This window comes from Urocampus carinirostris, chromosome 11 (genome assembly GCF_059441175.1).
Source record: "Urocampus carinirostris isolate Australia breed hairy pipefish chromosome 11, RoL_Ucar_1.0, whole genome shotgun sequence".
In the NCBI taxonomy this organism is placed as follows: domain Eukaryota; kingdom Metazoa; phylum Chordata; class Actinopteri; order Syngnathiformes; family Syngnathidae; genus Urocampus; species Urocampus carinirostris.
Window position 1 is genome coordinate 14,463,482 of NC_142359.1, and position 14,201 is coordinate 14,477,682.

The window sequence follows — 14,201 nt, forward strand, 5'->3', positions numbered from 1 at the left end:
TATTGTGACTGGCTGGCAACTAGTTCAGGGTGTCTCCTTCCCACTGTCCGAAGAAAGCTGGGCTGGGCTTCATCGCATCCACAAACCCAACTGAGGACACACGGTGCTTATAATGGAATTTTTACACACACACACATTTTATATATATATATATATATATATATATATATATATAAAACATACATACACAAACATATAAATGCAAAGTTAAAATTTTGTTTTAGGTGTCTTATTATATAAATGATTGCAAATGCTGTGGTGTGTATCTCTGCTAATTACCTGTCGGTCAGTCAGTCAATTGAATTTACAATGCACAAAATTTTCTCCCGCTGGAATATGCACCCAGAACCCTTTATAATGTTTGCCCACCCTGGTCTCAAAATATTCTATGAGAAACACTGAACTCTATAACAAGATGTCTACTGATGCTATCTCCCTATATGTAACCGTGCACTGCCAGATTTAACAATTAAAAATAAATTTAAAAAATAAAAACAAAAACACTAGTGAACTGATGCAGACACGTTGCAATTAATTATGTTCTCGCAAAATTATCCAACAATTTATTTATGAAAGATTGCTTAATGTTTTGACGCCACAGGTTGAAAAAACGATCTACCTGAGCTCAGACATTTTCTGACAAAAATGGTAGTTTCTGAATTTTTAAGCAAATATAAAATGGAAGCAGGCAAAACGGCAAATACATCCCGTCTTGTCACTTAAATGTCTCTTTGAGGTTTGGATTTCAGCACTTTTGCCTCGCGTTCCACAGACGTCATTACAGAAGGCGAACTGCTTCGAAACATTTTGCGTTTGAATGGGAATCAGTTTGTTTATATAAGCCTCTGAAAAAGCACCTGCAGAAAGTATTTCAGTGGAAACAGAATCTCAAGTCAATGTTCTGATTAAAACCTGTCCATTTTTATAACATATTTTAATAATCGAAACGAGGATGCATATGAAACTAATACAATTAGTTCAGGTCAGAAGCGCTGGCATTGATTAATCAAACATTTCCCCACTTTAATTGTTTGGACAAAAATAGACAATTATATAAAGTGTGCAGTGACTTAAAACAGTTGTTCTTAACCTGGGTTTCATAGTACCATGTGGGTTCGGTGAGTCAGTCACAGGGGTCTAGTGGAGTCTCACTGAACACCAACTCATGTCAATCCATAATGAAATGCCCTGATTGGCCGTTACTGATTGCAGATGATCACGTGACATTGCTTGGCTAATTAGTGGTGCACGGAATTTAACGCACTAAGGAGTGATCCAACGTGTGAATATCACGGTTGTATGTTGAGTAATTACTTTCTTCACATTTTAATCCATATGAAATATGTCGAGTAAAATAAAAAAGTGATCTGACAAATTTGCACTATATGGATTCTCATGTATCACAGAATGGGATTCAGCGTCCTTTCTGCATGAATTCAGCAACTCTAGCCCCGCACCGGCAAAACTACATTACATTCCTTACCAACTTATACAAAAAGTGAAAATATTCCTAAATATCCTATTCCAGAGCATATAGCCTAAATTATATGCTAGTGTAAATTTACCAGTTTTATCAACTAAAACACAATTCTGAACGTCACAATTAACTTATGCGGCTAGCCTCAGAGTCATTCTAAATTAGGGGTTTAGGGGTTTTAAGGGTTATTTAGCTTGTTCATAAATCATTATCCGTTATCGGTCAGTTCATAATACGCTACAAAGCCTAGGAGCCGGGACACTTACTCTCAGCCAAAAAGGCCAAGCTAAGGTCCTAGCCCTCAAGCCTTGCCGCGATCATTGCGAATGCACCGTTCCCGGAGGTTTAGGGGTTTTAGGGGTTATTTAGCTTGTTCATAAATCATTATCCATTATCCGTTATCGGTCAGTTCATAATACGCTACAAAGCCTAGGAGCCGGGACACTTACTCTCAGCCAAAAGGCCAAGCTAAGGTCCTAGCCCTAAAGCCTTGCTGCGATCATTGCGTATGCGCCGTTCCCGGAGGTACTGCAATACCGGGCCGTTGCGTGGAGTGGACAGATCAAGCTCCTATGCCATCTCCAAGTTGCAAAAATCAAAGATCATAGCTTTGTGACATCGCAAGGCATAAAAGAAGGTCTAAGGTCCTAGCTTTACAGCCTTATTGGGTACTGCAATACCGGGCCGTTGCGTGGAGTGGACAGAGCAAGCTCCTATGCCATCTCCGAGTTGCAAAAATCAAAGATCATAGCTTTGTGACATCATAAGGCAAAGTAAAACAAATGCCTTAGGCAAAGATAAGGTCTTAGCTTTACAAAAACGCATAAGGGTATTATCTATTTCATGTTATTTCATTCAAGATCCAACCGTATAACTTGTTGAATAACCCAATAAACAGAGAGAGAGATGGGACTTAATTTAGATGAAGTAGTCTTCTATACTCTTTGCCATCACAATGAACAAATGTTTACTGTGTCTGAATAGCAACCCTTTAAGTGATATTGCCTAAATGACTCTGGGTGTACATTAATAGGACCACTTTGTATATGACTAGGCCATTAACATGCTACCTGTGGCAAATCGCTGTGTTTTACACATTTGTTTATGCAATATACTCGTATAAACATTTTAGAAGCACAAAAAATGCCAACCAATTTATCAATTTGACAAGTCAAAATCTAAAATAGGGTACTACCTTCAATTGAAGGAACATCAGAACCACCTTTACCTATAAAAACTGGGTTTTTTTGTGAGACTTATGTGATTAAGGGCTATACAAATAAATGTGACTTGACTTAATCTTTGTCGCAACATGATTGAAAATAAACAAGAATACACAAATATGATAACACATAACACGGACTTTTATTATGGGGGGCGGGGTCGAATCTACCGAACCATTAGAAAGATTGTTATTTTCGATTTGATACTTTTAAATGTGAAACAAAACAACTGTTTTGTCAGGTTCACGGAAGAAAGCAACGTGAATCACTCGTATCATATCGGACACGTAAAACTCTATACATGGTTATATTACGTCATTAAATACAAAAACAAAGCTGAATGTACGCCCTTATATCTGGACTTTGACGACCGCGCGCACAGAAACGTAAACTGGATTTTGTTGACGTTTTCAGTAGCTGGTTAGCACAAATGCTAACAGATCGCGTGAGGGAAGCCTACTAAACACCGCAGCAAACAGTGGGGGGAGGAGAGGGACAAAACGTTTAACACATAAGAACAAAGAAACAACGTTGTGTGGAGAATGTAGCGTTGAGGAAAAAGGCCACAAAGCCGGCCAAAAGCACGCAAACAAGCAGCGAAGCCGCGCACATTGACTCGGATTCACTTGAACTGCCCGACACCAAGCCCCCCAAATCTTAGACTCACCCTGTCACAACAGGCGCCATCTTCCACAAACTCTCACGAAAAGTCCAATACTCGCGATATCCTTTTTTTTCGCCTCTCCTTGCAGTCCCGGCAGTCCGTCGAGACAACAAGAGGCCAACTGGAAGTCTCGCCTGTCGGGACAAGGGAGAAAGGGGGTGGGTGAGGAGACACGAGAGAAGGGGAGGCCACACTTTGCAGTGGGAGGGAGCGAGAATGGGCAAAAAAGGGCAGACGCCACAACAACAGGCGTGGGAAACTTCAGAGGTCGCGCGAGAATTCGAAAACTCTCATAATAGGAGAACGCTGGACGGGCGACCGCTCTCGCGAGACTTGGGCGCAAGTGCTTTTCCCACGTGTGTAATGGTCGGAAATTTACAACAGGCGTATATTTTAAAACATCACACAACTTCTGAAAGATAATTTTTGGGATGTGTACTGTAAATCATTGGGGATTGAGTGGTTTTTAATTGGTGTGAATGTATTCCTTGCCAAAAATTAGGTTAAGTTTTCCAGTCCTGAAAAACTGGCATAAAATATTCAGGGTTTGTACACCATGGTGTGGCACAACTCAAGTACCACTTATAAAGGACTTTCAAAGCTAATTTTCCAATTTTTCAAAAACCATTAAAAGAGGAATTCCGGTGTTGAAGCATGTATTTTTCAGGGCCACAAATATATTTGATTTTTACATATGCGATTTCTAATCTTGACAGGACAGGATTTTTAGATCTTGATTAAATCACATTTGTGGTTCTCAATAATACGTGTGTAAATATTTTTGACACATATCCCCACCGTTAAGAGTGTAGTTTAAATTTTCAGTTGCAGTAAATTCTTCCTATTCGAATTTACCACTAGGAAACGCTACCTTAATTTTCTTGCATGGCGATATATTGAATGTCCATAATTTACATGTAATTCTTGCACTAATTGACGTTTCATAATGTCCTGTTTGGGTGAAGCATGCACTTGTCCTCGAGCGCGGCCTAAGGTAATAAGGTAAATTAAACACGTACGTCATTGCAAGAAAAAAAAATACAATGAGATCGCATCTTTTTTCTATAACCTTTTGTCAACAAATTTATTTTTCGATATTGATACAAATTACGTCACCATCTTGAGCCTTATAATCTATCACCGTGTTGACAGCGCTTTGCAAATAGATAAGGACAGCAAAAACATTGTAGTCAACACTGCTAGGTAGCTAGCTAGCCTGCAGTTGGAGAATTACACTACTTTGGATTCTCAATTCAAGATGAAATGTAGATTCAAAAAATTAAAAAATGGAGTTAAGTGATAACCTGACCCACAAGAACATAGCATTTGTACTATATCCTCAAAAATAATAAGCGCGAGTCCATGTGGTCTAAGGAAAAATAAACAACCTTAAAATTGAAAAATAAAATAGAAAATTTTGGAAATTGGGATACGGTGTCAATGCAAAATTTTACATGAACAAATACAATTTGTCGTTCACGAGTGTCTAAAATCATGGAGTTATCCTTCCCAAGCCTATGGTGCACAATAATAATCTCTGGTGGAGTCACATAACCACGCTATTCAGAACAATGGCAGATTCCTAAAAGTAAAACATTTTTGACAAAAACTTGTTAAAACAGTCGCGTGGCTACATTTGTCTTGTTAAAGTACATCCTACAAACTTTGTGTCACCTCAAAAATATTGGAGGGTGGGTGAAATGTGGAGTTGTGGGTCCCATCTACAGCGTCTATTGTCACAATGTACTATACAAATGCCACTGTGAATATACAATTATTAATATATTGCCTTTAATGTTTCTTTCAATCATTTTGCACAAATTTACCTTTTTAATTTGTTTTTATGGCACTAATATGGGAAGCCCTGCAATTTCACATTATTATATCGACAAAGGACATTCATGTATTCATTCATTCATATCGATTGTTGTGACAGTCTATTGAGATTGACAAATGTTGCAATAATATATTTCGGATCAAGTAAAGTAGTGTTAGGGCATTCAACTCACTTGCATGTTGTCTCAAAAATAGTGTTTAATCTGGATACATACAAATAATTAAATAGAAATTTACTTGTTGCTTTGGGATTAGATCCCAAGTAAACTGGAAACTGGGTAAGTGTTGATTTTTCTAACACTGCAGCTTGAAATAACTCATGTTCCCGAGTCAGGTGGTCCTGTGTTTAATCAATGTAATTCTCATGGTCTGCCAAAAGGTAAATGTAGCAAACAAACTTAAGCCTATAACAAGGGGGGAAAACAAAAATGTAAAAGCCATATATGAACATTATATGTAAAATAAATCACAAATAAAGTTTTTGTACTTGCTACCAAAAAGTAAGTTTGCTTACAAAATTGACAACGTTGTTTACTTGGCGTTTTAATTTGGAGATTACTAAAAACCAAATTGTTTAATATGATGTCAAATCATTTTAAAAATCTGCATCAGAGTAAAGGCTTTTTAATGTACAAGTAGCTAATAACTCAATGTTCTTGAGTAGTTGCTAACAATAGTGTTTTTCCTAAAAAAATAAATAAATAAATAAATAAATAAAAAATCTGACTGGTCTAAACGTATATCTCTCAATTTCTGTAGGGATAATTGGGTTCTGAATGTCTAACAATTATGATATTTACTTGCATACTTATGGGAATACTGGAAGTCGTGCGTAATGACATTAGGCTAGCGTGCATCCCGACAAGGCTAGGCTAACATGGCTATCCTGGTAAATTAGAGGATAGGACTACTGTTTGGTCAGCGGACTCTCCGTAGTTAGTTAGTTCTTCTGCTTTGTAGGACTCGTTTCCAGTCATACTATACAATACAGTGACACCTAGAGGGCAAATATTACATAATGTACCTTTAACCTGATTAACGTTAACCAAAAAAAATAGATTGACCAGGTGAAAACTCACAGTAGGTTATACCATACCACGTGTCTGTCAACGGGAGAAAATAGAGGTCATTTTACCACAAACGGCAGGAATAATTTCCATGGGCAAGTTCGCATTTCTGCTTCAAATAGGGAAACAATAGTGTGAACACTTATGAGCAGGCTGTACAGGGCAGATTAGTGCATTTGCCATCACATTGGGGAGTCTCATGACAAGGCAAACCTCAGTGAAAGTACAAGGCAGGCCATTATTTCACCAGCAGCATCACCAACGCTTTAAAGGTTAAGATTCTCACGTTATGCGCATTCCTGAGTGCCCCTGTGATGTGAGCTATCCCATAGTAAACAGGGTCCTTTTGGTTTATCCGGAAGGTCCAGTCGTAAACCTTCATGTAGGTCTCCCCCCTGCGTTTGTCTTATTTTCAGCAGCCCTCATTTAAATCTATTTGCCATCTTTGTTCGCAATAGCCATCCCTCGAAGCAGTAGTCTTTCTGACTTCAAAGTAAATAGGGACCACACTGGTGGCGAGTGAATACTCACATTTATTGGGTGCCTGCAGCTGTGTAGAGGAGGAGGCACACCCCGAAAATGTGCTCCAGTGTATATTTAAACGGAAATAATCAAAATATTGAATAGATGTGACACACCATTGAGTGGCAGCCATTCCAACAGTCTTATGCAATCACTCATTAGCAGTGAAACGATTGGTTCCGATAGCAAGGCTTACAATTGGCCTAATCAAGAAAAAGCAATGAGTGTAGTCCATAAGTCCACTCCAGAGGTCTTTTCCACTTGGTGGCTCACATGGCAGTTGCCATGAAACAGAAGAAACTTCCAGGCACTAATATGTCAAATACCCCTTACTCTTCCATATCCCAAATTCTTGAAAAACATTACTCTTGAGAATTTGTTCTCCCCCCCAGAAAAGTTTAATTTTAGGTGATACGTCCAACTTAATACAAGATCATTTAAATTATGTTTTTTTTTTGTCATTAATCTTGTAAAAATGTAAGTTCAAAAATGTTAAAATCCCTTGCCACCTGAAATATGTATTCTCTTTACACATTTGTATTAGAACTAACTACACCTAGTCACTCATCTGGTTTTTGACCTATTTCACTGTCAAGTCTCCCGGACAATTAAGGGACTAGATATGGATCAAACAAAATACAGTTTCTTAAAAAGCTCTATTTGACTTAATTTGCCAACCATGATGGAACGCCCTCAAATGAACAGTTCACACAAGTGAAAAGTTCGCCGAGACACTTGGAAATACGTCATACATAGTACCCACTGCCTTTAATTCACTACATTTTCTGAAGCTATGTGGAAGGACGTCTCAAGTTGAAACACCTTGGGTATTTCCTGGACCTTGCATAGACACTTTAAAAAGGTGGGGGAAGGTGATGCATTTCCACGTCTATCCCGCCACTTCAGTTCACAGTGAGTTCAAGCTCCCAAGGAGAAACCAGAGGCAGTGTTGTGTCATGGAAAATAAGCCACATGATTGATATTCCAGCAGCTACTTGCAAAATCTGGCAGTTTTATAGCTACAATAAAGCCTTTCCACTGGCAAAGTATTTGTTGAAATTAGCCTCAACCTTCCTGCCCCTTTCTGTTATGTTTGTAGTCTCAGGGGAGGGGACAGCAGCAAATGATAAACCTTGTCGCCTCACTGAACATACAGGACCCAACGGAGGCAACAGGCATCGCCTCCTATTGTTAAATGTACAGAACTTTTTTCATTGGCTGGAAATCCTAACAAAATATCAGGAACAATAACTCTAGAATACTGCAGTATAACATTCAAAATCTACAGGGAGTGCAGAATTATTAGGCAAGTTGTATTTTTGAGGATTAATTTTATTATTGAACAACAACCATGTTCTTAATGAACCCCAAAGTCTCATTAATATCAAAGCTGAATATTTTGGAAGTTGGAGTGGGGCTTTTTTAATTTTAGCTCTTTTTTACTAAATTTTGTGCAGGCTTGGGGAGTAACGGAATACATGGAACGGCAAAAATGATGTTGGAAAGCTGTTTGGATTTATTTTCATTTTGTTTCTGTCGCATTTTATGTTAGTTTTGCCTGAGATTAAAGAGATCAAAGCCAGGAGAGAAAGCTTACCACGTGTTGTGAGTCATAATTTTATTCATATTTAGTTTATTTTGTCTTTTATTAGCATATTTGGTATTGGAGTAATCCAAAAGTAATTAAAAGTAATCAAGTTAAAGTAATCCTACCCAACCCTGGTAATATGTAAATACACAGGAGATCTAGCTGTAAGACGCAATAAAGAAGCATGTGCTTCTACCTATTCCCTTTCGGACAGGTTACGTTATCATTGGTTTTGTTTTTTGACTTTTGTTTTGTTTATTTGATTTCAAGTTTAACTCATTCATTCAATTTAAAGAAGCATATTCTGTGCGGTGTGTTGTATGTTGCAGCTTGTCGACGCATAAGCAAGTGGATGAAAGGACAAGTAAGCTGGCGGGGAGGTAGGACTGTAGGGATTCAAAGGGTGGGGGGTCTGGAGCTGCTTTAGAAACGCAGGTGCCCTAATTGTCCACTGATAAAACCCTATCAAATGGGCCAACCAGGGAATGAGTGCGACCAAAAGCACTTGTTGAATGGAAGCAAGTGAATGAATGAATGAATGAGGAGGGCATTGTCAGGTGCAAATGTGGGTTTCAGACCCTATCTGTACACAAAAAGACACACAGCATGGAAGGTGGTTGACTGGAATGCTTGCCGGATAGGTGAGACTTACCCTTGAACAAGGAGTTTTAGCTCCAAGGTGCAGACCTGTCACCAAGCAAAATCCATATAAAAATACAGTCCGCTAGTCAGGTCCACTCAGCAAAAGAGGCACCTGTTAAGAACCACGTTACAAAATAGTCGAGTACTAGTGAAAAACTCAAGAAGTTTAATCACGAATTAAGAATAATGCGAGAAAATAAAAACACCCGACGAAAGGGCTGAGTCAGTCAGGATGTGCCATTTATTTCAAGTATTTTTAGATGAAAATAGTGATAATATTTTGATATTTTCATTGTAAATTATAAACACTTGTGTTGGAAAAATATTATATAACCATTTCTGTAATGCCCACAAAACGACCATGACTTCCTCTCCTACTCCCTCGGTTGATGTCACCTATGTCCAAAAACAACAATTCGGTGACAATATTGTTTAAATAGGTTCTTTGATTTAGGATTTATTTTGACAAAGATATTGATTGGTCTTTGATTTGGTTTTTGACTTATGTCAGGGGTCAGCATGTTGAAAGAGCCATACCAGAAAAGAACAAAAAACAAATATGTCTGAAGTCGCAAAAAAATAAAAGCCTAATGTAAAACTTTCTGAAATCAAAACCAAAAGGGGATTCACACTTAAGTTACTTCTTCAATATTTATTCAAAAAATAATTTTGTTGAAAAACATAAAAAAAATGTTGTTTTCTGTTTCTCCTCCTACAGAAACCAGATTAAAAACTATACAGTATACATTTACCTCCCTCTTTGTTCAAAAATAAAACTCGGGACTAGTCATAAGGTCATAAACATTTTTTTAAAGAGCCTATAAAGGTTAATCTTTTAAAGCAATTTCTAATATCAGTGTTCATTTTATCTCTGAAAAGTGATGGGTCCCAGGGACTCGCATGCTCAAAAATCTATGGGTCCCCAAAATTTAGTGTTATCGCGGTTGAAATTGTAAATTGGCAACAAATATATAATATAAATCTATATATTCATTCAGTTTTAATCATCACAGTTTATTGGCAATACAAATCAGTTATCACTTCAAAACAATATTGTAAATTATACAAAATATTATTGCTGAAATAATTATATGAATCTATATTTTCATTCAGTTTTAATCATCACAGTTAATTGGTAATACAAAGCAGTTATCACTTCAGATTTTTCAGTTCACAATATTGTACACTATACAAAATAATATTGCTGAAATATTTATACATTCATGCAATTTTAATCATCACAGTTAATTGGTAATACAAAGCAGTTATCACTTGAAAATGTTCAGTTCATATATTCTTCGTGGTTTGCTGTCCCGCCATAGTTGTAATGCCTTCTCAAAGTCCAATCCATTATCATCCTCCTCATAGCGTAACCAGGAGTATAATTTAGTCCATTTTGGCAGAAGTCATTTTCTTGCTAGGAGTATTCTTTAGTTTATTTTCTTTCGTCGAATCGTTCGCTTCGAAACACGTGTTTTCCTTGCCTTCGCGGTCTTCTGAAGAATTTCTCAGCCGTTTTTTCGTGCCGGAATTTGTGCCACTTTCTGTGTTATGTTTCGATTTATTACCGACACTGAAGAAATTACCAATTTTTTGTTGATTTGCACCTAATACCAACTGTTTTTTCGGAGGCATACTTCTCTTTCACTCGACAACCGCCCCAACACTGACGTCATCTCGAAGCAACAAGATCTTGTTTGCCGGGATCGGCGCGAGACCAAAACAACAATGGCGGATGGCGGATCTGCCTGACAAAAGTTTGGAGTGCGGTAAATCTTTGTTAAAAAAAAAGTAATCGGGTAATAATGACAATTTGGTGTAAAAAAAGGATGCGTCCCTGGGACGCGCGTTGATTTGAGACTATGCGTCCCCAGCAAAAATGATGCGTCTAGGACGCAGGGATGCGGGCAAACGAGAACACTGCAATATGCATGAATGTTTAATGGCATTTAGTGGGCATATATTCTTCTATATCAAAAGAAAATGGGAAAAGGAGATAGAATCAATAATAACAAAAGATGAGTGGTGGAGTATTTGTAAAACACAGTGCACATCCACGAGCTCCCAGAATCTGAGGGAATTCAACTGGAAGAATGTAGTTTTATTTTGTATTACTCCCAAAATTGAGTTTTTTCTGAGGTCCAACAACCATACTAGAGAACATGTGGAGAGGTAAACGTTGACCACATGCATATATTTTGGCTTTGCCCAAGAACTGTTCCCCCTGCCCCTTTTCATCGTTTGTTGTGTGTTCAAAAAAAGAGAAAAAGCTCAATGAAATTAAGTTACAAAAAAGATGTACAATATCCCGACTCGAAGGACCACTTTTTAAATTTATAGTTTTAGTAGACACTCCAAATAAGGAAAGAAGACGTCCATGGATTTTGAACTTGCAAAGAGAACAGGGGAAGACTGTACAAAACACCCCTCAAAATGCCTAATTCCAAATATGTTGTAAAAACCCTAACCTGAGCACTTTCCTTTTATTAATTATCCTAGGTCACAAAAGCAGATCCCTCCCTAAATGATGCGGATATCAAAGAACTGCAAAATGAATGGCTGATAACGACCATGATGTAAACGGTTCATAATAGTCAAAATAACAAACTGGAAAATTGGGCAATCTCTTGTGCGGTTGTTCAACATTAAAAACAGAAAGGAGCTTTTTCAAAAGCTCCAGGGAGCCACATGTGACTGCAGAGCCGCAGGTGGCTGACCCCCGACTTAACAGGTCATCGACTTTCTCCTTGAGATAGTTCGGTAAGAAAATCAAGCAGGTTATGGGAATTGGCCCATAGAAGACAAATCAAAGGATGTATTTTCTTTGTCCAAGCAAAGGTGAGCTAAAGAAGGACTTTGGAAGGTGGTAGACCTGGAGGTGCATGATGAGGTTTGTTTTGGGCCAAGGAAAGAGGCTGGGGGTTTTGGGGGGCAGACAATAAATTGACACGGCACACGCGATTCATTCCGCTTCAAGAGAGAGACCCTGCCTCACCATCTGCTCAGGGTCAGGGGCGTTTGCTGGGGTCGGCGTCACATCACATAACCCCCTCCAAGCCTTTTCCTCCCCTGCCACAAAATGCAATGCTCCCCCACCCTTTAAGCCTCGCATGGCAGACACTCGGTCAGGCCCGCGCGCATTTCCATAAAACAATTACCAGCCAACCTGCTCTCGTGTCAAGGGGAGTGGAACGCTACATCGCCCTGTGCTAGCTTCGACCCCCCCCCTTAAAAAAACACAATAGGCTGTCAGATGAAAAGGACCCAGTGAACTTGATATACATTACAAAAGAGCTACACCAGCACTTAGGCTGGCCAACAGCAAACGGTGCTTGAATTTAGGTTTGGAGTTGCTTTATTTATTTAATGAATCAACATAATATTTTCCCCGTCGGGTTGTGAGATATGGCTGAAAATGTATATGTTTTAAAATTTAAAAATCTGATCAAGATTAAATGCACATTATTTTAAAGGTTTTCTTTCACATGTACATTTCTAAATGTTTTACTTTTATGCAGAAAAAGAATTATAGTGATTGCATTGTCATCCCTGTGTTTTTATTGTGTAGTATAAAAATGATGAAAATAAGAAAAGGCCTGTTTCAATTTCAGTCCAAATGCTAACCCAGACCTAAAAAAAGGATCATAAAAAATAAGTTTATTTAATAGCGTCTAAGAAATCGAGCCTCTTAGAAATAGTTTTTATTTGCGTGTGTAGGGTCTAAGTATCTGAGTGCTTAGAAAGGTTGGATTAAGACTTAAAAAAAAAAAATCAGACGCCTGGGAGAAGTATCGAACTGTGTGTGTTTTTCTTGTGCGTGACTGTCAAGCAGGCGGCGAAGGAGTCCTCAGGTCTCCCCCTGTACGCGTCTGACCCCCACTCCTCCCATCCCACAAACCCATGAGCCAAATCCCTTAATCTACTCTTGGACACGTCTGGAGGGCAAAACAAACAAATAGGATCCCCCTTTATCCTCCTCCCGATTATCAACACCCACCTTCTAAAATGCCTCCACCTCTTACTGAACACGACATCACTTCAAAAGGGTGAGGGTGGCCTTAAAAACCCTCGCAAGGTTAAGCCATTGAAGTACATGTATTTACTTGTGCCTGTGCAGGACATCATGAAAATAAACAGGAAATCTGTTTTCAACACGACTTCAGTTTCTAGATCAGATTTTGGTATCAATCTATACAAAAACTGCTATTAGAAAGCAGTTTATTTCCATGAGTATAGTATGTCTTTGTAAACAGAGATGTCGTCAGCTGAAGAAGTGGGTTTTTTTTTGGATGAGATATGTTGCCTACAGATTTCAATAGTAGGAACACTATTACACAACCTGAGACCTGCATGTGAAGAATGTCGGCTATATTCCTTTGCAAATGACGGCAACAACATAAATTATTACAAGAAAATTATGTAGCGCATGAGAAAAAGCTGTAACATTTGGCCGCCACAGAAATGTACCGAATTCCAAAAATGATACAAAATCATTAACCGGTACAGCAATAAGTCTAGTTCCCCCACTACATTTCTGTATGATACAGCACAAAATACAATACAATCAAGATTGTAAATTTAAATAAGATAATACAATTAACCAATTACGAAGAGTTAGGAACTAATTTGGTAATTTATTAGTTTATTGGCGTTTAGCAATCCTTTGACTGCCTCTCTTTTGACTTGAAAACATGGGGACTTAAGATTGGGCTTTAAATATCCGTCCTTGGCACTGAAATCATTGAATAACACAGACCTTACTCAAACACAAAACACATCTTTTAACGTTAATATTAACTGCAGTCATTAATGCATCTAAAAAACTCACTCCTAGTGCAGGAGAGGATAATGCAGTAGAATCTAACATAAGGAAAAAATAATGATCAAAAAGTGACCACTGTAGTGACTAATGTGCCAATAGGACAAATTTGTATGTGTTATTACTCAGCTCTTGATTGGACTTCTGCTGTAAAAATTGATCTGTGGAAACAGCCGCAGCAGATCAAGAAGAAAATCCGCTTTGATGAAAGTTAAATATTGTTTGATATTTACAGCACTGAGATGGGCGCCCAAGGAATAACTTTTTATATGCAGTGAAGTCTGCACTCTATCTGTCCTTTTAGTGTCTCTTCTCTCGTGCCATGCCCATTAAGAAAACTTACTACCTTTAAATGAGAAACAT

The 14,201-nt window shown here is 38.2% G+C and overlaps 1 protein-coding gene across 4 annotated transcripts in view; it reads right to left on the minus strand.

The window, feature by feature from the left end:
• LOC148356493 (suppressor of hairless protein homolog) overlaps positions 1 to 14,201 on the minus strand; it is a 58,655-nt gene that overhangs the window by 35,169 nt on the left and 9,285 nt on the right. For 2 of the 4 annotated variants that reach the window (XM_088346661.1, XM_088346660.1), the window contains exon 3: positions 3,368 to 3,498. The exons of 1 other annotated variant lie outside the window; for it this stretch is intronic. In XM_088346661.1, the coding sequence (XP_088202787.1) occupies positions 3,368 to 3,498 (131 nt within the window). Of the gene's footprint in view, positions 1 to 3,367; positions 3,595 to 14,201 lie in introns of those variants that run through there. One more of the 4 variants, XM_088346663.1, reaches the window with a different exon arrangement.